General features: G+C 36.9%; 1 protein-coding gene across 1 annotated transcript; it reads right to left on the minus strand.

Moving 5' to 3' along the window:
• Window positions 1–161: 161 nt before the first annotated feature.
• rgs8 (regulator of G protein signaling 8) lies at window positions 162–27622 on the minus strand. The gene is made up of 6 exons (XM_073870283.1): window positions 27289–27622; window positions 13725–13802; window positions 13096–13200; window positions 12956–13017; window positions 6619–6785; window positions 162–3321 (listed from the first exon to the last, which is right to left on the minus strand). The coding sequence occupies exons 3-6, from the start codon at window positions 13194–13196 to the stop codon at window positions 3127–3129; spliced, it is 525 nt and encodes a 174-aa protein (XP_073726384.1). The 5' UTR covers window positions 13197–13200; window positions 13725–13802; window positions 27289–27622; the 3' UTR covers window positions 162–3126.

Raw genomic sequence — 27622 nt, forward strand, 5'->3', positions numbered from 1 at the left:
ATAACTTTTTTTTAGATGTTACCAATTAAAGTAAATTTTAAAATGTATCCAACTTTTCACTTTTTTACAGTGAAGGTGTGAAAGAACAAATGTAAATAAATAAATAAAAAATACCACACTGCAAAATATTTTCCCCCACTTCTAGTGTTTGTTTGCGTGAGTTTATTTATTGGAGTTTATTAAGTATTACACCGACAATATTCCAGTGGCAAGCAAGTTGTGATGCGACACAATCGATTACAAATCTCAGCCAATCAGAATAGTGTTTGGGCCGTGTGTATAATAGAGGACTGCATGCATTAACACAGTAGGCATATCATGGGTTGGCAGTCTTAAAGGGATAGTTCACCCAAAAATTAAAATCTTTTGTCATCATTTACTCACCCTCATGTTGTTACAAACCTGCATTAATTTATTTGTTCTGCTGAACACAAAAGAAGATATTTTAAGAAAAGTTTGTAACCAAACCATTTTTAAGCACTATTTACTTATTTTTCCTACTATGGATGTCAATGGTGCTTCTGTTTCCTGCTTTACTAAAAATATCTTAATTTGAGTTCAGCAGAACAAATAAATTATATTATCCACCTATTTCTCGAACGCGGAAGTAAGTGATGTAACGTATTTCCTTTCCAGTCCAAGACTTCCGTTTCAATAGCCAGCCGGTAGAAAACAGTGTAGTGGGAGCACGCATAAAACATAATTTAAACAGTAAATATTTACTACACCTGCCATGTATGAACAATGTGAGGATGAAAATAAGAAGTGTCTTGATATATGAAGATATATTCAATCATTTCGTGTTGTTGATCGGAGGTGACGGGTCTTCAATGCGCAAATATAAAAGCACAAAGACATACCGGTATCTTTACAATGGGAAATTCAGCCGAGTGTTTGTACATGGAATTTACCAAGACTTTGTGTTTTTAACTTTTCAGGGGCTGGTTTAAAATGTCACAACTGTCCCTCTGGTGGACTTGTTTATGGCGACACGTCAAGCTTCTCGTGGTCCAACACAGTCAGCAGTATCATTCAACAGATTGTAAGTTATTTGAACAAACCAAAAAAATATTAAACTACTACATGTATTGAGTATTGTTTTCGTTTTATGAAAATATTATTACATAGCTTCTTACGCACTAGGTGGAGAGATGTGCTTATCAAATTATTTGCTTGCTTTATAAAGTATATATTTTTTCATTTAAAACATAACAAAAGTACGCGCAAACACACTACTGTTATAAACATTAACTAAGCAGATTATGTCGTATACTGTACTGTAATTGCATTTTTGTAATAATATATAGTAGCAGAATAAATAAATCAGCATATTTTTATCAGCATAATATTAGTTGTTTTTAAACAATTATTGTATTTATTGTTTACAGGTAGTTTCTATGAAAGGTTTTACTGGATGGATTTGTAAATACAGATCATGATCAGCTGAGCGTGGGGTTAAAACAAATGTTTTGTAGAGATTTACTGCGTTTGTATTAACCCCTGACTGCACAAATTATGTCGGTCTTCTTGGATTTCATAATAAACATTAAACAGCCAGTCAAAACAGCACACTTGTGTCCTTCGCTATAGACTACCATTAGCTTTAGTGGCTCACCGGAAGTCATAAACCGAAAAGCTCAATGATGGTGGCGCCCACATTTACGTCAAGAAACAGGTGGATAAATTATATTATTTAGATTTTTTATTTTTGCGTAAACTATCCATGTAACACAACAATTCAGTTGAAATATGTAAGATACATTGAAGATAAGAAAAATAAATTATTATTCTCTACTAAAACATATTATCCATGTAGAGACTATATTTACATTTTCATGCTTGCCAGCATTCAGAAAGAACATTGACCATTCTATCACAATTATAAGGGAGAGTCACAAGTTACGAGTGGACCACAGTACAGGGTCATGTTTTACTTTAGATGCACAAACTAGTAGGGAACTAGTTTGTTTTTAACAAATCTTTTTCTGATTACTCATTAAGTATCTACAAACACCCAGACTATGCTATATATCACAGTTGAAGAGCTCAGATGCAAAACTCACTAAGGGAGTCTGATACTCATGTAAATGAGCATATTTATCAGACTCTTAATGGATTCTGCCAACAAACCGGTATTTTTGGATGACTTGAGGCTGGAATTAAGCAAAAGTATTTGATCAACGTATAATACGTGCCGAAAGCATTCAGTTAAAGGGATAGTTCGACCAAAAATGATATCAAACCCATGATTTACTCACCCCAAAGCCGTCCGAGATGCATATGTCCATCATTTTTCAGACAAACACATTGTCAGTTATACCAGAAAATGTCTTATACTGTATATTCCAGCTGCTAAACAGTAAAGTTATGGGGTCCAGCTCCTTCAAGTCCAAAAATGTTTGCATATATCCCTCCCCAAAGAAATCCAAACGGCTCCAGGATGTTAAACAAATGTCTTCTGAGGGTAATCCGTGCAGTGTTGTTGTATAAATATCCACATTTAAAACTTTATAAACTAAAATAACTAGCTTCCGATAATGTCGCCATATTAAACTCCTCTGTATTCAGGAGAGAGTATCAGCGTAGTGTACGCACTTTTTTTAGTGACGTATGACAAATGGGGAGGTCAGGGGCACAGAGCAGCAGCAGAGAAACCTCCATAAACTGCATACTCTCTCATCATTAATGCGGACCCGACTAAGAAGGCGGCGTTACCTTTTATAAAGTTTTAAATGTGGATATTTCTACAACAAAATGCAGCAGATTATCCTGAGAATCATCGTGGAGCCATTTGGATTTATTTTGTGAAGGATGGATGCACACTTTTTGGACTTGAAGGACGTGGACTCTGCAACTTTATATTTGATTAACTGAAAGATCTAAAACATTTTTAAAATAACTGAAAATGTGTTCGTCTGAAAAATGATGGACATTGGACTGCTTCGGGGTGAGCAAATCATGGGCCCAATATCATTTCTGGCCGAACTATCCCTTTAATATCATTATCTTATTTTTGGCGGTGGTGGCATTTAGCACCTTTTGCATCTGAGCTCCTCAAATAAAGTCTGTGTTTTGTCTCAATATCAACTAATCAGGCAAGCCAAAAGTCTTTAATAGACATTCATTTTAAACCGATTTTCTCTGACAGTGCATCTGTGTTCTGTTCAGTAAGTCCTGATAGATCTTTGATCGTATAAACCGGGGATAGGAGTCTTTCTCCATGAGGCTGTATATTTTTGCTTGGACTTCATTCAGGCTGTTGGACGTTGGCTCCAGAAGCTTCCGTTTGGTTTCCTCTCTGGTTCTGTGGTCTATGTTCACCTGTAGATGGATATGAGAATAAAAACTGTTGCCTGTAATGTTTTATAAATGCCCAATGCAGCTACAATGGAGAAATATGACCTTGTTTGTGTCAGAAAATAATGGTCAAAAATGGTCCCTAGCTGTTATTGTGGATGTACCCTTTAAAATATCCTAATATGTATCGTTTATGTACAGATATAACAGATATAAAATTATATTTGGTATTAGTATATACCTTTAAGGTACTAACATGCATTCTTTGGTGCCAGTACAGGAGTATGTACATCTGAGCAGTGTTGGGAAAAGTTACTTTTAAAAGTAATGCATTACATCGCAAAAAAATAACTAATTGCATTACTTGGTTACTTTTCATGGAAAGTAATACTTATGTTACTTTTAAGTTACTTTTGAGTTACTTTTCCTTACTTGGCTGAGGCTTGATCTCTTTCAGGCCTTGCAGATTGTTTTTATGACTGAAGTTCTGCATTCAGAAATTGCATATTTCCATCGCAAAAATGTCAAGCTCTGGCCTGCCATCTCCGCTTCTGACTCAAACGGCTCAGGCGCACATGCATTTAAAAAAAATCTAATTAATTAAACTGAAAAGTAACTTGCTTTACTTTTTTAAAAAAGTAACTAAAATATTAATGTGTACACTATAAAAAAAACTTTGCTGACTTAAAATTTTTTGTTAAATCAACTCGGATTTACAAATCATGTCAACAGAGATGAGTTGTAACATCTTATAATATATAGTTGGGAAAAGTCAACTTAATTTTATAAGTTATAACAACTAACCTGTAGTTATAACAACTTATCTCTAGTCAAGATAAATAATAGTAAGTTGAAATGACAAACAATTTTAAGGCAGCAAAGTTTGTTTTACAGTGTACATTTATAAAGTAATGCGTTACTTTACTTATTACTTCAGAAAAGTAATATTATTACGTAATGCATGTTACTTGTAATGCGTTAACCCAACACTGCATCTGAGGCAGGGGCGTAGCCAGTAATGGGCCAGGGCGGCACTGGCCCGCCCACATAACTCCCTGGCCCGCCCAGGCAAGTTTAATCAAAATACATTTTTTGTTTATTTTTATTATTCAAATGTATTTAAGAAAATATATTAATATAATCCGGATTTATTGTTGACCGGTGTGTGTATAATTTGCTTTCTAAATAAAATGGAGTTGTTAAAGCAAGTTGTAGGAAGCCTCCGCCCTCCGGAACGTAATTGGTTGCTAGGGGTTCTAGCAGGTAGACTCTGTGGGGAGCGACGGGCTCTGGCAGCCAGCCAGCTAACTTTGCTAACTGCTTTTTTAGCTAATATTAAAATTGCCACAATAATGGCTAAAGTTTCTTTAATGTGTTATTTAAAAAAGCAAGAGTTGAGGAAGACGATACGCCACTGCCTCCATCTGCCGAGCCCTACCAGCTCAGTTCTTCAGACTCATCAACCCACAAGGCGGCTAGTAGTCAGGCGCGCTGGTGGCGCCGGTTGCCGCTTGCTCCCTGGCGGCAGTTCCAGTGCGCTTTCCGGTCAGACTGACACAGGTTGACCCGCCGATCTAACGGCCCTACTGGAACCACAGACAACCCAATTTGAATCCACGAGTACTACTCGCCTCAAAAACCTGTGCCTTTTGTTTTTTGAAAAATAACTCTGTGACTCTTTGGACTATAATGAGATCATTTCTGTTTTCAACATTAAACCCAGGCGTTTGCGTTTTGTAGAAAGAAAACAACAAAGGTAAGCCTGTTGTTTAACTCATTTCCTTAATTTTTGCTCAGGAAGTGATTTAACTAAGTGGTGTGTTGTGTATAGATGTATGCCTTATAGGTTAAGTTACATTGTTTAATTTAAACGAGTTGCTATTTTTTGGCACAAAAGCTTAATTTCCACCAGGCTGATTGCACTGTATATGGTTGATTTAATATAAATTAGGCAGTGTGTTGTTATTTATTTCAAACCGTGCTCTGCTGAGAGTTTTCATTATTTCAATTTCCTGTTACTTTTAGCCTACTTTATTTCAGGTGAACTGTTTTTGCAGTACTGACTAGGCTAAATAAGACTGCCTGGCCTGGTTTGTCCAGCCTTTATTGAGCTATGTGTTGGTTGAACATGTTTAGACAGTGTTTTATTATTGCCTTTGGAAGGAAATAATGTCACTGTTTTTGCAAAGGAAAGATGTCACTGTTTTTGCAGATTGTCTATTCTTTTTTCTACTCTAAGGTTTAATTAGGGCCTACGCCCCTGATCTGAGGTACTAATATGAACTGCAAAGAAGTACTTTTTGAAAGTGTATCGCTCTGGTGACATGTTTTGAGCATTTTTTTTCTGAAAGTGTGAAATCTAAGCATTTTATAATCTAATTATGAGATTGTGAGCATCAAAGTTTCATTTCAATCACTGATTTCCCATTGTTTTAAATCTTTAATATCGCCTTACTCAGTATTAAAGTTTTCATGGCTATACATTACATTATGTTCTTTACATTACGTAGGATGATATTATGTACAAAAAAGGTGGATTTTCACAGACTGGGTTACAAATGTCTACTGTGGGCCCCAAAAATACTATAGATATACATTCATCACATCTGGTGACCATTTACAATACATATACTATGCATTTGCTAGGTGCCTTCCACAATGTGACTTACAATGCATTCAAGCATTCATATACTGTATGCATTCTCTGGAAGTCAAACCCACAATGTTGGTATTATAGGTAAAGAAAAGTTTGTGGATTGTTTAAATCATTAAAGCAGAACTTTATGCTATTGAAAAGTGTAGACAGGTCAATAACTTGGTACATTTGTACCCTCATTGAACCCACTAGCTGTTTGTCATCACAAAGGCATTAGGTGAGTGAGAAAGACAACAGCGAATGAGGAGGCTTTGTAAAATGTCTGGACTAAGCCATCTATGAGTCACACAAGGGTATGTAGGGACTGTGTTACCCAAACAACAAGCAGTGAATCATAAAGTATCTGAAGGTCATGCTCAACAAGACCACAGTTTTCAGGTTTGAAGCTAACTAAAAAATAACTGTGGTAATGGGAATCGCACCCACGACCTTGGCATTCATGCACTAGTAGGCATGTTTGAGCTATAGAAAAGTTCATATATTCATTACATTTATATATAATTTCATGATATATTTACTGTAGGCTAATGAAAAGGGTAGCTGGTGAAATATCTGTGTCATGCTAAAAACAGGCTGCTGTTTTTATCACTATGTAGGTGAATGAAACCATTCTTGAATGAGAGACATACTGCAGGTGTCGCTATTTATAACAGTGGTCAACATACCTCTCTGGGTGCATGGACTTCAATAAATTCTTTGTAGATCTTGTTGGCCTTAGACATCATTTTGGCAGGGGATTTGATCTTTTTATAGTCTTCACACGCCAACCAGAACTCAATGTTTTCATCGCTAAACTCTGTTTTGAGGAAGGTCCTGAAGGCTGTCATACCATCTATGAAATGAAGATGAATATAGATAAACACCTTACAGCAGTAAAGCTACAATCTTGGGTAGTCAACTGTTGGGTTATAAATGGTTTCAGCAGCAACTTCCGGTAGACTTCCACATAGAATCAATAACAACAGAGTCCTTTTACAGTAGTTTTTTTTTTTTTTTTGATAACAAGGTCAATAACTTACAAGTAAATTACCTTTGTTCATATATTATATCTAACATGTATTAACTATAACACTAAACTAACATTACTGTGTATACATAAAAAACAAACGGTGCTAAATAGCACTAAAAGTGGTTCACTGCGGTGTTAAATAGCACTAAAAGTGGTTCACTGGCTCGTAATCGTAGGGGAACCATTTTTAGTGCCATAGCACCTGTGTAGAACCATATTGTGCTCTGTAGAACCGTAAGTGGGGCTATATCACCCCATATAGGTGCTATATAGCCCTAATGGTGCGTTCACACCAGACGCGGAAGAGGCGGCAAGCGCGAGTGATTTACATTTTAAGTCAATGCAAAGACGCAAATAGGCATCATGCGGCGCGGTAAGCGGGATGACGCGTTCCATGCTAATTGAACGTTGCCGCGAGTTGAAAAAATCTGAAATCTGAAAAATCGGATTTTTGCGCAGCTTTAACCAATCAGGTGCTTGCTCTAGCTGTGACGTGATTACAGGAAGTGAGCGGAGGCAGAAAAACAAAACAACAATGGAGGACAATCATCATCACTACACGAGACATCTTCGTACTTTTACAGGAATTAAAAGGATCTTGTTTGGAAGAGTGAGGAGGTCGACCAATCTGGTAAGTTTACTTAATTTGAGCTATATAAGCCCCGCCCATGACACAAATTTCTGCGTGATGTCTGGAATGACTAGAATTTTATGCACGAATGAAGCCCATAAACTCAAAATGTTCAAGCGTCCAACTACGCGCAAATAGCGCATTTTTGCTTCCTTTCCGCGTCTGATGTGAACGCACAGTAAAAATGCTCCCGTGATGGTTACGAGCTTTTAGTGCTATTTAACATAATTTTTTTGAGTGAAATTAATGTATACAATGTTAGCTACAGGTCATTGAATTCTTGCCTGACTGCCAAACTGATCCATACTCGTCGCCTCCCATCGTCGTAAGCAAACCAAAACATTCTATTTTCGACAAGGCATTTCTGTTTCAGAGATCAGTCCAGCCACCAGACAGAACGATAAATAAATACCGACTTGTTTTCACTTTGGTTCAGTTTAAACGGATGTGTGTCTAATGAACGTTATATCACCCTAAAAATGGCTGGGTTATTTTTGACCCATAATGGGTAAATATTGGACAGAACACGTGCTAAGTTACCCAATGTTGGGTTGTTGTTATGCAACCATGGGGTATAATAACCCAGCAGGGGGGTTAAAGTAACCCATCATTGGGTCAATTTTTAACCCAGTACATGTTCTGTCCAGTATTTACCCATTATGGGTCAAAAATAACCCAGCCATTTTTACAGTGATATGAACTTATGCAGGATGTTTCTTAGTTATGGGTAAACAACCCAGCATTTTGGTTGAAACAACCTAGCATAGGTTTATTTATAACCCAACAGTTGATTCTGACTAATATTTAACCAACCATGGGTTAAACCACATTCATATATTTTAGCATGTATATTATGCATTTACAGTATGCAGTTTCTGATATGACATCAAAACCACATTTTTCACATAAAATTTTTGAGTTTGTTATTTTATTTTTTCATTTTGTTGTTATTTCATTACACTTCTTTATGTATTTTATCCAAAGCAACTTACAGTGCATCCATACTATACATTTTTATCAGTATGTGTGTAGCTGGGATCGAATCCACAACCTTTGCACTGCTAACACGATGTATACCAATTGAGCTACAAGAACATATTTGTAATAATAGTGATACAACAAGTTTTCTACATCAGACATCTTCATTCAAAAACTGTTTATGATTCTTCAATCACCCGTTTGTCTTTTGTGTCAGTGAGCAGTAAAGCACATATTTTTTTATGCTGTATGCTTTTGTGCAAGAGTAGCCCTCGCCTGAATACAATTAAAGTCCAGGGCGGGTAAATGAGACAATAGTGCTTCTCTGGAAATTCAATGAAAGGACAATCAAGAGGCGGGTACAGAGGCAGAATGTTCTCCTGCCTTCAAAGGAACAACACGTTCTGCTTTAGCATGTCCAGTTTTTATCAGAAGTAAATTTCCGCTGTATGTTTCCTGTGCCATAATGGGTACAGGGAGAGATTTATGCCTTTATAAAATGCATGGGTTTTACAGGGGTTGTCCGCTAAACAGCAACAGACACAGAAAAATAACTAACTTTTGCATAACATTGCATTAACTAACGAGTCCAACAGTAAATAGTCTTTTGAAAATGTGATTTTTGACGTAGCACAACATTTAAACATGTTTATTGATAGAAACTTTATTTAAAGGTGCAATGTAGGACTTAAGAAAGATCTCTTGTTAGAAAAACGCAATATAATATACGTAACTACTGTATATTATTAGTGGTGTATAGACGTTTCATCGGACGCACATGCATTGTCGCGGTTACGCTTCTGGTTGGAAGTTTACTTCCGGTTTGGGTTTGTTTATTGTTCTGACTAGTGGCTAAAATGAACTATGGAACAAATACCTAATTAAAAATACTAAATGTTTTAGTTCCCTAAAGACAAGAAAGACGTCGATCATGGATCACCGCTGTATGAAGGTAGGTTTGTCAGCTGTTTTGTAGTCAACATCATATACATTATAGTACACATTTTACACAGCAACGTTAGCTCAGTGTCGTGTTTTATATTCTTTAGCTAATAAATATGAACTAAGGTAATCTACTTGTTGTTTATTTAGCTTGTTATCAGAAATAAACTACTCTAAAATGACTTTTTGGTGTTTGATTCTTAGCGGAGTTTACCAGATGTTACGTGTGTTCCACGAAATCTGTTTGTTTATGTTGTTACTTCTGCAACCATCTATAAAGGCCTTACAATGAACTGTATTGTTTTTGTTACCTTAGAATAAGCCTGAAAATTAGTTTTAATCTACATACACCGCGGGTCCCCTTACATGGAAGTTGCCATTTAACGCCATCATGTTTTATAGATCGTGCTTTGCTACTAGACGATGATGCTTAGACGATGATGCATTTGTCCTGTGGCGGATATAGTAGCTTCACTATGCTTTATCAAAGGGAGGGGTCAGCTGTGGACTAAGCCGTTGGTTGCAATTCAAAGTCTCACCACTAAAAGTCCCACATTGCACCTTTAACAATATAAAGTAGTAAAGTTTGTAAAATAGTCTTGTACGTGATTGGGCATTTTACGTCATGTTACATTTTTTTTCATTCCAAAATTTGATGTGCTGGCTTTTTTAATGTGTATCAAAGTAATCATTTAAAAGTAATAGCGCATTCTCAATCAAATAGCCACACAGTTTCAGGTATCATTTCAGCCTGATCTAAGAAGAATGTATACGTATTTTAAGGGTTGGCTAATTCATATGAATTAGTACGAAGTGAATCGTATAAAAACGTACGATTATCTAAAAAAGCAATAACGAAACCCCACCCCTAACCCCAGTGTCACAGGGACAAAAGCAAATCGTACATACAAATGTGGCCGTATGAATAAGCCACCTCCTAAAATACATATCAGCCTGATCTCACGAGAAATCATACACATTTTACGAATTGGCTAATTCGTATCATTCATACGAAGTATTTTGTGCAAAATTGTATGATTTTCATGAAAACAACAACAACAACGAAACCGAACCTCTAACTCCACACCAGTGTTGGGGAAAGTTACTTTTAAAAGTAATGCATTACAATATTAAGTTACTCCCCAAAAAAGTAACTAATTGCGCTACTTAGTTACTTTTCATGGAAAGTAAAGCTTACGTTACCTTTAAGTTACTTTTGCGTTACTTTTTCTTACTTAGCTGAGGCTTGATCTCTTTCAGGCCTTGCAGGTGTTTTTAAGATCGCAAAATTGTCAAGCTCTGGCCTTCCATCTCCATTCAATAACTTTGCCATCTTCTGCCATCTGACTTAAATTGTTCCCGCTCAGGTGCACAGAGTGCGCAATTCTACGTTAATATGTTCACTTTAATTCAGTACATTATTTTATTTTTAAATTGAATTAATTAAACTGAAAAGTAACTTGCATTACTTTTTAAAAAAGTAACTGAAATATTAATGTGTACATTTATAAAGTAATGCGTTACTTTACTCGTTACTTCAGAAAAGTAATATTATTATGTAATGCACATTACTTGTAATGCGTTTCCCCCAACACTGCTCCCACCTAACCCCAATGTCACAGGGTTCAAGGCAAATCGTACCAAAACTTACAAATCTGATCGTATGAATTAATACAGATGAGCCAACAGGTAAAATATGTACGAATTCTCGTGAGAGAGCGTTGGAATTCCCATATTCTCAAAAACTCGTCAAATTTAACACTTGGGTTTAGGTGTGTGTTAAAATACCCAACCCTAAATATAGGAAATAGTATTAGTAATGCTTGAGTTAGCAAGCTCTACTAATAAAGCATATCTGAATGACTTTCAATTCGATTATCTAAATGTGAACAGATTTCACACGGTTCTTCAGCGTGAACTTCATCGTCTGCTCGCAGCACAGCGAGCGGTTATTTGTGGTGCATCTGGGCTGTCAGTGCTGTGAGATTCAGGAAAAGACTCACACGCTGTTCTAAATGATGCTGGATTTGAGCCCGAGAAAATAAAGCCTGTAATTTTGTGACAGAAGTCGCAGCCAAACTCGTGACTCAAGGGGAAATGGCAGCTTTACATTAATATGGACAGCTTCTTACATAAGTCACCGGTAAACCATAGCACGAAACCATGAGCAACTAAATAAATATGTGCCATATTTAATTGATCCATACCAAGATTGTGTCATAATGTAAAATAAGCATTTGTGACCCTCTCAGTTAAATCCAGACTAAAGACTTATAGGGGCAGGTTCCCAAACAGGGCTTATCCTAGTTCCAGACTAAAATGCACGTTTAAGGTGCCTTTATTTAAAAACACATTGTACTAACTTATCTTCACATATATCGGTGCCATTGATTTGTATCACCAGATACACACCACAATTGCTTATTGTAAGGTTTGTTTGTAAAAACTACTAAGAGGCAGTTTACACTTGGCATTAACATGTGTTTTGGTCGATCGGATCACAAGTGGACGACGTTAATGCCAGGTGTAAACGGTGTTCAAAACGTTTTGAGCTTGTCCACTTTCGACCACTTTCAACCACATCCAGAGGTTGTTGAAACCACTTTCGATCGGATCGCTTTGGAGTTGCGGAACCCACATGTGGTTGAATGTGTTCGAACAGCCACACGCGACCGCCTTCTCTCCGCCCATTTATCTAATCTGAGGTATTTTTTGACTTCTGGCGTGAACATTCGGTGAACAGCGCTATTTTTAGCCTTTCATTGATAAAACTAAGCGGCTGATCTCCGTTTCGTTTTAAAAGCATGTGAAAGTTGCGCGATCCTATTTCATCAATTGCGCTGAAAATTCAAAGAAAGCTCTTACATACTCATGTACAAAACACTGTGCAGCATGTTTACTTGCTAAACAAGCAGTGCACTCCGACATAATATTAGTTTGTGTCCATATAAACTCATAATTACTCCCGCTCGGGTTTGAATGACAGCAGAGAGACTCGCCCACCGTCTCACAGACCACCCCCTCATAGTATTCAGCACAGAATCAGTCAAAAGTGGACAAAAGAGACGGATTTACATACCAGGTGTAAACGTAATGTGTCTTTCTCGTCCACTTGTGATCCGATCGACGAAAACACATCTTAATACCAAGTGTAAACAGCCCCTAAGTCCTGGATTAATCTAAACCCTGTCCGGGAAATTGCCCTATTCAATTACGCATTAAAGTTTGATTTTTACTCAATGATTTCACAAAAATGTCAATCTTTGACATGGGTTTACTCCTTCAATATTAAAGATATATCAAGGTTATATTTTTACAGAATGTTGTTTACATCATATAGGATCATTTTATGTAAATCACAACAATATGGTTTTCACAGGGAGGGTCACATTTGTTGTAAATATCCAGACCCACAGATCTTATCATACTAAACATGACTTACATTTATTGGACAGCAGCGCATCAAACGACTCTGCCCATCTGGACACTTCATCATTGGACAGCCTGAGATAGATCGAATAAGATTAGCATTTAAATGCATTTTTTTCAAGTCGGTAATGGCATACTATATTTAGTACTTACTTTAAATATCTTGTAGACCTCTCTTGGGTAGGGGGTAAGAATTCTGAAAAATCGCTGCATGAGTCAGACTTGTTAGACAGACACCCTAGTCTAGTTTTCATGGCCCTGAAAACATGGGAAAAAAAGACAAAAGCATCATAAAAACAGTAACAGGACCTTTAAAGCTATCAGCGATATTCAATTTCACGTATTTACGGTACAGAAACGATGGCGATTTATTTTTAGAACGTTTTAAATCACTAATCTAACAACAACTGGAGTGTGCATAATAGCCTGTCTGATTACATTGCAGTAATGCTTACAGACATTACCATGAACCTGCATTATACAGAACACCATTGCAATGTTCTGTAATTATCTAAAGACGGTAAATTCACCATGTTGTGAAAATGAATATTCCTACTAAATGTGAATCATTGAAATGCAACAGTGCACCTGGCCCTCACCAGAGGCATTATCATGAATTCTGCATGTACATTTACATCATAGAAGAATCAATCAGTACCAATTGGCTATGAGAGAGAGAGAGAGAGAGAGAGAGAGAGAGAGAGAGAGAGAGAGAGAGAGAGAGAGAGAGAGAGAAAGAGAGAGAGATTCACACATTAACTTAAACAAAAATAAATACTCACTGAATTTCCTTGCAAGGCAATCTCGTCCAGATGATTGTGTCGTACGAATACAACAATTGAGCTCTAGGGTTGCTTTGCCTGTGAAAATGATACAGATTTACAAATATATACCACTCCTTAGTGGGCATATTTTATTAATCACTATTCCCATGGTTCTCAATTACTAACATGCCAGATGCCACTCTTTCTCTCGATGTGATACAAACATTCGGACCAACAATAAACTTACATTATTTTGCTCTTGTAATTGCACCTGCTGTTTAAAGCGATTTTAGTTCCATAGCTCTCCGAAGAAACATTTTCCCAATTATTACAAATCCTCGCCTTTCAATTTCCCATTGTGATGTACAAACTAGCAAACTAGATGCAGACCATTACTTTCATATTTAGATGCTTTAATTGAGACATTTTATCAGAAATTGCTCTACGGAAACCAATACAGTTAATTTCACAAACAAGACGTTGTTATTTCCTGCTTTGATGGGAAACATTAAAGGAATAGTTCACACAAAAATGAAACTTCATAGTTTACTGAACCTCATGTTGTTTTAAAGCTGTATTTATATTTTTATTGTGTTGAACACAAATGATGATATTTTGATAAAGGATAGTAAGCACACAATTGACTGTACCCATTGACTTTCATAGTAGGATAAATAAATACTATGTCAATTGGTACCATTAACTGTGTGTTACTATTACTATCAAAGTATCTTATTTCGTGTTAAACAGAATAAAGAAATGCGTACAGGTTTAGATTAGGGTGAGTAAGGCTACGTTTACATGGAAACGATCTGAAAAGAAACCGCAAAAGTGGCGTTGCGTTATCACTTTTTATTACGCGTTTATACAAGCGTTTTGAGGGGGAAATCTGCGTGCATATGGTGACGCAAAAATGTTGTGATATTCAATGTACACTGTAAAAAAAATCTGTAGAAATTGCAGCTGGGTTGCCGGTAATTTACCATAGATTTAAATTTATGTTATTTACTGGCAACATTTTGTTCAAAGTTACAGTAAATGAACATTTAACATTTACAAGTCTTTGTCTTTACAGAGTAAAACTAAAAAAAACAGCATCAAGCAAAACATTCTGGGAAACAAAATCTGAAGCAAAACCCAGAAAAAGGTTGATGATGATTTCTGGTTCCCAGAATGCTTTGCATGAGGCTATTATTGTATAGTTTTATTTTTTAAAGATAAAGACTTGTTAATATTTAAAATTTATTTTACTTTGAACAAACTCTTGCCAGTAAATAACATAAATATAAATCTACGGTAAATTACCGGCAACCCAGCTGCAATTACATTGTAATTTCTACGGATTTTTTTTACAGTGTAGTATGCACTCCAGGCGGCTAGGTGGCAATGTGAAGCACTGACACACAACAACACCAAGTCCGTGTGCCTGTGTACAACCTTCTTCCTTGTTCTCCCAGGTCTCGTCCAAAGCCGTCTGGTTTGCCTCCGACGAATTGGCGCATCAACGTTTCACTGAGGTAATTAATGCGCCTTCTCTGATCAGTAATACTAGATGTGAATATTTCGTACAACTGCTGGAAAGACTTGTATATTTATCAGAGCTGCTATGGCAACTTGAAGGTCCGACGTATGGAAATAATCCGACATATTTGTTGTTATTTTCCTGAACTGCCGCATGTCTGTGACGTAATCGCGTACGCGACGAGAGCCACCGTGAGCAGACTTTTGCGTTTTTACTCTTTAGACGAGAACGCGACGGTCCCCAAAACGCCGTCGCCGTGTAAACGAAAGGCACATCCAATGAAATATTTTTACGTTTTCACCCTCGAGCGTTCTCGTGTAAACAGGCCCTAAATTATGACATAATTTTCATTTTTGGGTGAACCCTTTTAAAGAGCCCCTATTGTCCAATTCACGTTTCAAAATTTCCTTTGGTGTGTAAGTGTGTATTAGTACATGTTAATGATATGCAAGAGGTACAAGCTCCAAAGTAAACGATGATCGGCATTGCATTGTGACCGAATCTTTGAAACATGGTAAGGAGCAACACATTTCCGGCTGATGTCAGAGGTATTCAGGCCAATCACAACGTACAGATTAGCTGGCCAATCAGGGACACAGCTTTTCAAATCTGTGCGTTTCAGGAAGAGAGGGAAATCTGGAGCTACAAAAGTGTACCGTATGTTGAAAATAATGTGGTTTTTTAACCATAAACCACGCGAACACATTTTATTATACCAAATACACAAAAAACATTGTTTTTTAGCAATTAAATGGGTGCCCTTTAATACAGCATGCAGCATGAGTACCATGTGAACCATAGGGGATGTATATATTGCTTTAACCCTTGAAGTGGAACAATGTACTTGCTCATTAAAGCTTTGCATTTGGTTGTGTCATGAAAGGCAGTTTGATTTTTCTGGGTCAAGTTTCACATTCTAGTTTATTGTTTGTGCAATAACTATGTGGGTCAATGACAAAACAAACTTCTAAAAACATATTTTTTAAAAAATCTTTAAAGAATGGATGTCATAGATATTTTTGAGTCTGGAACAATGTGCACAAAAATAAAATATTCTTTTAATCTTTAATGGTCCATCATGGACCCCAGTAACACACATGAGATACTGTTTGAAAGCTTAGACTCTCTACTTTCTCCAGATATGCATCACTTTGAGAAATCTTTTACTGTAAGAAAGTTATTTACACTTAATTTACACTATCACCCCCCCCATAATTTTGTATATGATTTAATATTCACATATTTCATATTTTTCAAGTATGGCAAACATGGGCAAGTCTTATATCAAATGAAAGCTCTCATTCTCAGGAATAAGGCTACAGCGTTATTTTTGTTCTATTATTAACACATATCCAACAATAGTTGAATGAATAATGATGTAAAAAATCGTCTTTTGTAAACATATGGGAAAACTGAGTGTGGACTGCCTCAGATAGCACAGATAGCCACAAATAATACACCATCTTTTCTCTTAGGTCCTACTCTAAAAAATGAGTCCATTCACAGCATTTTCTTAGGTTGTGTGCATGAATAATCCCTTGCTATTTATTATATGTGCTAAACAAAAAATTAATATTTATATGAAAAATGTATTTTCGGACACTTCAGTAAAATGAAAATAACTTTTGAATGCGACATGCTAAAGAGATCATTCTTTTTTTGGGTGTTTACTGTCTGCTGCTGGTAACAACCAGAACTGTTTGCAGTCTGCTAGAGCACCTAGATCCAGAGTTATACACTATCAGAGGCAGTATTTACAACATATAAAAAGAAAATTTGGTGTTTCCTCATATGAAAAACAACATAAATAACACTATTTGTCAAAAACAGCAGCTTTTTATGTAACTTCAAAGGGTTTTCTTTAAAATGATATAAAGCAATTGCATTTATTCCACTGTATGTGGTTATGGGAGCACTTCAAATGTTTTTAGGCAGAAATTGTATACAAAAAGGGTATTATTCCTCCCATCAGTTGGAGTAAAATAACTTTTGCATAGATTATGATAGAGAAAATTTTTTTTTTCCTCTGTGAGCTGGCAATTGCTGGAATCAAACAAAACTGTCTGCAGGGAGCTGAGGCACTCAGGGCCAGAGTTATACACTTTTAAATAAAAACTTTAGAAAAAAAACATCAAAAAGCGCCTATTTATTTTTGTGTTTATTAGAGGACTGACATCACATACAACCATGTTTAGTACGTTCAACAGTGTTTTATGTAATTTCAAAGGGTTTCCTGTAAAATGATACCAAACTTTTGTATGTAAACTTCTGCATGTGGGTATGGGAAGCTTTTGAAATTGGGTAGGCCAAATCCAGGCGAAAATCCCCAAAATAGCTTCAGGGTGGAAGAAGTTAACATGATCATCCTGAAAATAGTCTGAAAGTGTAAAAGTACTTTAACATTTAAGAACTATACATAAAGTTTTTTACAATATTAAAAAAAATGTATAATAACAATTATAGACAACCTTCATAGCAGTCTCACCCTTTGACTTTCTGGTTGCAACGCCTGACCTCTGCATTTAACAGACTTTACTTGGATGCTTTTGCCTGTGATATCAATTTCATAAATATACTTTTTAAATACAATTAAAATGTGTTTGATATAATACCATTTTCCAGTTTTACATTGGTTGTGTAACTTGACACAGAAAGTAAACCATCCTACCCATTACAAAGTGGCCATTTTTTCAGTATTTGAGAGAAATGTACAAACTTTTCATTCAGTCATAAAGACCAGCTAGGGTTCACTGAATGATGTGACATCATGTTCAGTGTTTATACTTATTAACTTTTTAATAAAATGCCCATGATTTTGTTTGTACAACCTTGGCATTTAAGAACATCCAAATTGTAACAAAAACACATTTTTCAATTATCCTAAAATCCTAACAATTACTAATATTTGAGACATTTGATTGTAGGAAATGTTTGAAACATAAAATGTCAATTAATAAATTAATTTAATCACCATTTTTAACTATTTTTTAAATGCTAATTTGTACGGACAGTTACCCTGCCTGCCATTTTACAACTTTGAGATATCAAAACAAAAATGTGTATTTATTATTAAAAAAATACTGACTGCATTTAAACTATAGATTTTATGAAATAAAGTCAGACATGTCAAATGTATCAAGTTATTTTTATAGTAAATAATGCCAGCGGACAAAAAATATGCATGTTGTCTAAATGATCACCATTCACATGGATCTGCAAAACAACCTAACATGAATTTAATATGTATTTCAGGCCAGTTGGCGATTTCAGGCCAGTCTGAACACATGGACATGCACATGCACAACACACATGCTGTCATCGGTTTCACAAATTAGCATTTTTGGTGTTTACAATTGATAACATTTTATTTTCAAAAACTTGTACGTTGATACCCATTTTCAAAAGTTTGTGTTTTCAGGCCCCCAAAATTCTAATGTTGTGTAAACGTATGGGTAAAATAATTTTTTTTTAAATAATTTTTAGTTTTAGAAAGTTGTGTCATGTAAAGCAGTGGTTCTCAAATTTTTCAGCATTGCGGCCCCCTTTGTGTACGGTGCATTTCTTCGCGGCCCCCCCAAAGAAAATTTATGACAAAGAACAGTTCTAAAACTTCACATTTTAATTAAACAAAACATTAAATTGTACAAAGTAGTGCTGCCTTATTTTTTTTTAGGTTTAATTTCACAGAATTCATGATAATTTAATGTATTTTATAAAATGACATAAAACTGGGGCCCCCCTGGCACCATCTCGCGGCCCCCCTGGGGGCCCCGGACCCCAGTTTGAGAACCACTGATGTACAGTACTGTCTAAGCATTTAGTTTAAGTTAAAGAAACAAAGTTTGAGGTCCCACGACTAAATATCTTTCTCAAGCTGGATGGAGAAAAGATACAAAAATAGAACATACACCATTCATTTGCTTAAACATAATGTCCTGTAGTCAAGCACTGTGCAAAATTATCCTAATAGTAGTCTTTCAAAACAAAGCAAATTCTCCAAAATAAATATTTCTGTGATGCACTGAATGCTTGAGGCTGATATTTCATTCTCCTTCACCAGATCAGACCACGTGCTATGCTATTTATAAAATGCCTGACAAATCTATCTAGTCAGAGAGATGCCAGTTCGTGCTCTATCCGACCATGCAGAGTACAAATGGAGCTACAGGGAATCTGCTAAATAAAAGATACTCTGAGGTCTCATCCTTATGAAACCACTATGAGATGGCCCACAAAATAAAATCAGAACCAATATTCTCCATCCTATTTCCTCAGAGTAGCAATTTAATATCTAGCTGTCTTTGATGTAAGATGTTTCTTATCTCTGAGCCATTTACAGGCATGGTCCGGTTTCACATACAAATACAATCTGATTGACCCCAATATGTATTGAGACTCCTCGCTAACTTTTAGTCTGTTTAGGCTGAATCTATTCTCTATTCGATATTGCCATACTATTGACTAGCAATGTTCAACTACAGCATAATTTACACGTTTCCATCGCTATCCTAGGCCAAGTCATGTGTATTATGAGATGACTAATCCGTATTAATTCTCATAAAGGGCCGTTCACATTATAGCTATAACTATAAAAAATATATAGTTTTAAAAATCGTTTATATTAAAGAGAATAGCAAAGTTCGCAACACAACTATACGATAAAGATAACAATAAACAAATTGTTGGGATCACTTTCTAGGCAATTTTCCCTTACTGATGAATGATAAACCATTGACAGCCAATAAAATCAAGTGAACACACATTTGAAATGACAGATGGCATGATGGAGAAACTCATTGCTGAGGTCCATAGCATCAAATGACCTCAGCGCTAATGCAGTTGCTGTGAAATTGACTAATGCTTTTTATTCTACTACATTGACACTACATTACTACAATGTAAGATATTAGATTACACAAACTAGTACATTCACTGTTTAGAGTTATGTAAAACGCAGCGTGTTAAGGACATCTGCTGATTATACCCGCTGTGTAAATGCAACAAGAACAGCATATTTATAAATTTTAATGACATGCAAACAATTACAAGTGTTTTAATAAATAAAGTAAATATGCAATAGTTAATGCCATTGAAGGTAAATGATTTGCGCGAGTACTCCACCTCGCGAGCGAATTAGCATAAAGTTATTGGTATCGTCCGGTGGCGTGGATGCTAAATAGTTATCATTATGGTTAACGTTGTAATTATCGTTATAATGTGATCCAGAGCTGTAATCAGGCCTTAAAAGTTAGGCCCGAAATGAATGGAGCCCAACAGAATGCTGCCCGAACCCGAAAGTACATTTAGATTGACAGCTTTTTAAAAGCCCGAACCCGTTTACAGCCAGGCATTATTTAAATGTGCACACGTACACAGCTTTTGTCAAGAATGAGTAATTTACACAGGTTTTAACATTATTTATTTATGACTTACTAGGCTACGCAACTTGGAAGTTTAAAACAAATAAATAAAATAATTAATCCGTAACATCGTAACATCTCACTCTAAATAGGCCTATGCAAAACACTATAAATAGGCCAACATGCCAATAAAAATTATTATTTCTTAACGAATTAAATAAAGATAATACATTCTGAATTAAGATGGGTATTTGGCAATAATGAAATTAAGATAAAGGCACCGCGGGATTTGCTTCGGCACTTCTCTCCATTAATGCCAACATTAGTCTATATCCTCTGTCTAAATTATGTATTTAAGACTCAATTAATATTTAGTTATACATTGAAAAACCTTTACTCACCAAGATTAGGCTACATGTTTTTGTTGAGGAAAATTATTAAATCCACTGTAAATGGCTTCAGTGCGGTCCTGCGCTTACTGATCCATCAGCATTGAACTTGACCGCTCATTTACTGCGCAAAGCTGGAGCGCAAGCCTGAACTCGTGTAAAATGTTAGAAATGAAGCCTGAACCCGCCCGAACCCGTCGGGTCCCGACGGGTCCCGTCGGGACCCGTCGGGTTTGGGCAAAGATCTTCAGCTCTAATGTGACCCCCTTAGGGGGTGACGCCCTGATACGCTTTGACGGTCATGGCCCAACATTCTGGAAATCAAACTGCGCCTGGGGCAGGCCCCCGCCCAGTCGACGTTGGCACGTCCGTCGGCCGCCATGGGCTCAGACGGTCCGACAAACGCGAAGGTCCGCCACCGGCGGCCGGCGAGGGCCTTGGGGACTGACTCGGAAGCAGACGGGACTGGGCCGCCCTCCTGGAATTCTCGGACTTCCAGGGTCCCCGACCCTACCTTCCCAGCCCAAGGGGAGGCATCAGAGGCAGCCTACCTAGCCCAAAGGGATGACTCAGAAGCGGACTCGCAGCGGGCCAGGGCCGCCTGGCGTCCTGGAAGTCCCGGACCTCCAGGGTCCCCTACCCTACCTCCCCAGCCCAAGAGGAGGCATCGGAGGCGTGTGGGACAGGGCCGCCCTCCCTCCTGGAAGTCCGGGACATTCACGGCCCTGAACCTACCTCCACAGCCCGAGGGGAGGCCTCGAAGGCGGGCGGGACAGGGCCGCCCTCCCTCCTGGAAGTCTCGAACCTCCAGGGTTCACTTTGTGGGCATTCATACTAACTTTTAAAATACGTACAAATTCCTGTGAGATCAAGCTGCCGTTATAGGCGAACTTATATTCAGAATGTTGGTATTTAAAGGCGCTCTAAGCGAATTGACGCGTTTTAGACCATAAAACATTTTTGTTACATACAGCAAACATCTCCTCACTATCTGCTTGCTGCCTGTCCGCTGATCAAACTGTAAAAAAAATCGATCTCTGTAGACAGCTCAGGCTCGACAAACGGCAATATCAACATAGTGGCCAAACCTAGCACAACAAAACATAACAAAGTGTTCCAGCCAATAAACGACAAGAAGGATTTGGGGGTGGGGGTTGGGCCCGTTCATGAAAGCACGGACGGGAGAGGGAGGGGGAGGCGTTAGCTATGCTCCGTTTGTTTGAAAACAGTTCAAACATCAACAGGAAGTGACGTCGCACATTATTCGCTTAGAGAGACTTTAATAGTAAAATAAACCAATAATAACTACTAAGTACTTAAGTACTAAAAGTCTATAATATAAAGTCTATATAACGATTCTAAATTTTTGTGGAAATCAATTACTCATTTTGAGTGTAAAAACTGGCACATGCAGTAGATTTTAAGGGTTCCTTCATAAATAAATCATCTCATGAAAGCACACCACGCCCTCATCATCAGAAGATCATGTGAAGGTCCCTGTAGAGTCGCTGTCTGAGCTCAGTGAGATGTCACATTTCCTGCTGAGATTTCTCTTCCCACTATCAATGCGCTATGCCATCTGATCTTCTACCCTTCATCTGGCTATTTTAAAATTCAAAGCTTTTTTTACTGTGGTAATACATATTGAACAGTGATTCATTCGCATTTACTTATCTTAAAAATAGCTCTGCTTCCTGTCTTATGCAATGGGTAAAGTATATATTTACATTCAGAAGAGCTTTTAAACCACCAGTATTTTTAAACAGTACAAGTTCTGCCTTGTAGCCTGCTGAATCAGACAGGTCAGGTGATTTTAGGCTTATTAAAGTTGGTTAAGGTAGCCTAGTAGCCAAATTCATACCTTCAAGCTGCTCTTTCAGCTTGCCCAGGTAAAAAAGAGCCAAAAAGCCCTGTAAAACCATCAAAACAGACAAACTAAACAAGCTTAAGCAGACTAGGAGAACACCTAACCACCTTAAGCTCATTTAAGATGTTTTTTAGCAGGATATAGTCTGGCAACAGAAAACATCTCTAAGGGATTTGTGTGGCTTTAGCTCCTGTTCAAGGTGCAGCCGTGCCCCAGAGACGCAGACATCATTTACACCCTGTTTCACACTTTGGCACGACAGTTTCGGCATCAGGGGTACAGCCCACCTGGGGTTCTTTCGCTTCTATTTCTGTCAGTGTCCTTCCCTCTTTACCAAAGCTGAGGTCCACTGTTTCCACAAATCAAACAAAACAGTAAAGTTGAGGTCAGTGTTTCTTTATATAGACATCTTCACGCAACACATCCTGTGGTGAGTAAATGCTGAATAATTAAAAGAAGCACCTGCTATCTGTGCACACCTGGGACAGAGACTCCCCTGTTTAAAATACAGAGTGACTATACTGACAAATGAACAAGATTCAGACAAATTGGAGGGTTTTGCAGTCATGCACAATGTAGTAGGACAAGTTTGCTCTAACAAGGTTTCAAGGCACAGTTCAGTGGCCCTGGCATACTTGTTCTCAAATGCCATGGTCACATTTAAACTAATAAGCTCATGCTCCTTGTGAACAGGCTAGGGCTGCTTGATTTTGAGGAAAATTATATTCCCGATTATTTTGGTAAAAATCATAACACCGATTATTTTACACACTTACACACACAATTCAATGCATTTGTTTGTTGTTGTTGCAGAAGGCCACACGTGTCAAAGCAGTGGTGCCTATGAAGTGCCTTTTAAACACATCTGTCCAGCGGAATGCAATTCATATTTTAAACACAAGGGATACACTGCAAAAAATGATTTTCAAGAAAAAAAATTGTGGTATTTTTGTCTTGTTTTCAGTAAAAATATCCAAAAATTCTTAAATTAAGATGCTTTTTCTTGATGAGCAAAACGACCCAAGAAACAAGTCTAGTTTCTAGACCAAAAATATCAAATTTAAGTGATTTTCTGCCAAAAAAATCTGCCAATGGGGTAAGCAAAATTTTTTTAATCATTTTTCTTAAACAGTAAATTCAAGAAAAATTCTAGAAAAATTAGCTTACCCAATTGGTAGATTTTTTTGCTAGTTTTATGCACAAAATCACTTAAATTTGATATTTTTGGTCTAGAAACTAGACTTATTTTTAGAATTTTTAGATATTTTTACTGAAAACAAGACAAAAATACTGATTGTTTTTTAAAAATCATTTTTTGCAGTGTAGTTTTGCTTCAACTTGCTTGAAATGCATATAACTTTACAAACATAATCACGAATATTATTAGTGATCTGACTTCTGAAAGAGAGAGAGAGAGAAAGAGAGAGAGAGAGAGAGAGAGAGAGAGAGAGGCGGATGAAATGACAGAAACTGCACACTAAACGAATTACCTCGATTATCTTGTTTTTGCAATCAAACTGTGCAAAAATCGAATTTGATATTGAAAAACGATTAATTGCACAGCCCCAGAACAAGCCCAGACCAAAAGCACAAGAAGTTCAATCAAACACAACAATGCAATTTTATGGCAATGGCAGTTTGTATTTTATTAGGTTTCTAATTGATATTAATTTGTACGATTACACTTGTACATTTTTGTATAATTTGCTTTCACCCCTGTGTTGTTGGGCTTAGGGGGAGGGTTTCATTTTTAATTTTTACATACCTGTCCACCCTCCAGTTTTTACCGAGATTCTATTTACAACCTAGTCATTTAATGCTTAGGTCTAAGTTTTAGTGCATTTAACCATGAGCTGCGCTCTCCACAACGACAAGGAACTGTCAGCAAAGGATATTGATTTCTATCCCTTTGCTACTACATAAATTAATGGAGATGAGAAATAAAAACATGCCCTGTCCAGCTATGATCAACTATTCGGCCGAGCTTTCGATGTTGTCATGGAAAGGTTGGTTGTTTTTTGTCACATGACCTGCTTTCCCTTGCGGCATTATGAAAAGTTGAGATGTTTTCATTTCACCATGGCATAAGGGTGCCTGGACAAACAAGCGCTGGACCACATGCACGTCGCAATCGCGGCGCTTTTTTAAATTTCGCCGCTTTTTAAAGCGACACCATGTAATTTTTCAACCTTCATAATACATTTTCAAGACCCTTGTGATAGTACATCGACTTTAAATAGGTTGAATGACATGTCTACAATAGCCTGACGGGGTCTGTATCACTTTTACTCGTATTTTAAAACTTAGGGTTTCTGGTCGTAACCAGAGCACAAAAAAACTACAAAATTTCACTGCTTTACCGCATACGTCACTTCCTCCACACTATTTGTGGCATTATTTAATCCGATGACCAGTGTTCATAACAACTGCCGTATGCATACGGATAGCCTACAACTTAGCTATTTGCAGCTCCCTAAATACAATGGCAAGCAGTTTTAAAGATAATGTGCAACACAGTCTCACGGCAAGTCGCGTTAGTAACAAATAATTTAATTAATTTATTCCGTGTTTGCTGACACGAATTTCCTCAGTTTGTTGTGTCTATGGAGACGAATGTCTTCCGAGCACGAATTTCTATCAGTGGCTTTTCGTGTCTGTGCCACGACTTTCTTAACATGTCATTTTTTTAAATCATTGTCGCTTGGGGTTAGGGTTAGATTTGGGGTTTGCGTTATGATGTAATTTTATGCATTGGTTTATGCAATGTGTTTGTGCACATGTTTTTCGTCCGCATTTAAAACTATTCTCGCCTGGAGTTGGGGTTAGAGTTGGGATTTGGGTTAGAAAGTTGCAGAAAGTGATTCTAACCAAAACCCCAAGCGACAATGGTCAAAAAATAGAAAACAATAATGAGAAAACTAAATATAAAATGACACGATAAAGAAAGTCGTGGCACAGACACGAAACAGCCATTGATAGAAATTTGTTCTGGGAAGGACGAAAAAGACATTAGTCTCCAGAGACACAAAAAACAACGGAAATTCGTGTCAGCAAACACGAATAAATTAATCAAAATTTTCGTTACTATAACACGACTTGCCGTGAGACTGGGTTGTATTGTACGATTTTCTTTCGCCCCGTGACGCTGGGGTAATGGGTAGGGTTTCAATCTTGTTTTTATGATAAGTTTTTGTATGATTTTTTTTCGTATGGAATTATTTTTGTGAAAATTAAAAAGAAGGCAAACTTACAAGAAACAAACAAACATATGAAATGAAAATAAAGGAAAAAAACTCTGAAAAGGAAAATAATAAACTCCAATGCAAAAAAATTAACATGGATTTCAAATAAACTGCATTCTACCCCAGGTAGTCATTAATAAACATTACATAATGCTTGACAGCGTTATGTAATCAGCAATAGCGAAGCATTCAAATATGAATAGAATGTGAATTATAGGCTAATGACTTTAGATAATTTTATAATGTTATGTAGGAATGAAATGTATTAAGTTGAAACTTTTTATTAAGAAAATTTGAAGCGCTATTGTTTGTACCATATACTGTCTCTTGTCTGGTACGGTTTGAACTACGTTGCACACTTGTACTTTATGTGGCTATGCTAATATATATATATATATTATATATTATATTATTATATTATATATATTCTTGACTTGATGAATAAATTGCATTGCATAAATGCAGTTATGAATCCTATATTTTGTGCATTGCATATTTATGTGCAATATTTTAAAATTATTTTTAATTGGGCTACAATTTAAGATGTGCATATTAAATCTCACATGATCTTGTACATGCAGAATTGCAGTAAAGATGCGGCCGCTGTATGTACAGCAAATGAACCAATATCTCCAGTATGTCTTAAAAAGAGCTGTGGGTGGTGAGTGGGTGTTTCAAAGTCTCTCCTCATCTCTGTTACTTCCCCTCGCTGACATTTACAAACCTACAAAGCCCTCACAGTTACTGCAGAAGAGATTGATTAGCTGCCCAATCCCTTTAACAAACACAAACAGTTTGCATTGTACAGTACACGTTAGGCAGTTTGTAATTGTGCATGGATTTTTATAAATATAGAGTCAAAGAAAATGTGCAAGTTTTAAAAAAAAACACAAGAAGAAGAGAATGAACTTTTTACTCCCTTAAAATAATTAATTTAATAATAAATCTATTATTTATGTAAACACATATACTACATGAGATATTACATCAAAGTGTCAAACCGCCACCACAATTAATAATTGATAAACCGATAAATCAAAACAAAGATCTGTTTCTTCTTAATTTACCCAATTTTCTCCTGCACACATGACAGGGCAGATGGTAAGAGCAACACACCATGACAAACATCCTAGACACACAAAGCCACTGTGAGTGGCAAGTTACACAACCATCAATCAGGTATATGAATATGGAGTCGTTGCCTTTATAGCGCACTGCTGTTATAGATGGCAGCCCTTTAACTGAGCCTGGAGATGTCGCTTTTCTCCGACAGGGTTAGCTTGTCTCTCTTCTTGTATGTAGACATCTACTGATGCCCACATGTAGCAATCATCACACAGCGTGTTCATCGATGTGAAAGCGTGAGGAACAGGGAAAGCAAGAGAGAGAGAGAGAGAGGAGGGAGAGATGAGGCGAGAGGGGAGAGGCTTTGTCAACACGCTTGTTTCTCCGGAGATTCAAAGTGCATTATGCCATTTCGTTTTGTTCCGTATGGGGGTTTTCAGTGTCATGTTTTGTTGCAAGGCTTCACGCTAT

The sequence above is a fragment of the Misgurnus anguillicaudatus genome, chromosome 8 (assembly GCF_027580225.2).
Source record: "Misgurnus anguillicaudatus chromosome 8, ASM2758022v2, whole genome shotgun sequence".
Taxonomy (NCBI): Eukaryota; Metazoa; Chordata; class Actinopteri; order Cypriniformes; family Cobitidae; genus Misgurnus; species Misgurnus anguillicaudatus.

What these genes read in the sequence shown, in the direction of transcription:
- rgs8 (XM_073870283.1), bottom strand. Translation starts at nt 13,196, where the DNA reads ATGAAAACTAGACTAGGGTGTCTGTCTAACAAGTCTGACTCATGCAGC. An exon ending in AGGTCTACAAGATATTTAAA is followed by an intron (nt 13,018 to 13,095) that starts GTAAGTACTAAA and finishes GATCTATCTCAG; the next exon opens with GCTGTCCAATGATGAAGTGT. An exon ending in AAGTCCATGCACCCAGAGAG is followed by an intron (nt 3,322 to 6,618) that starts GTATGTTGACCA and finishes ATCCATCTACAG; the next exon opens with GTGAACATAGACCACAGAAC.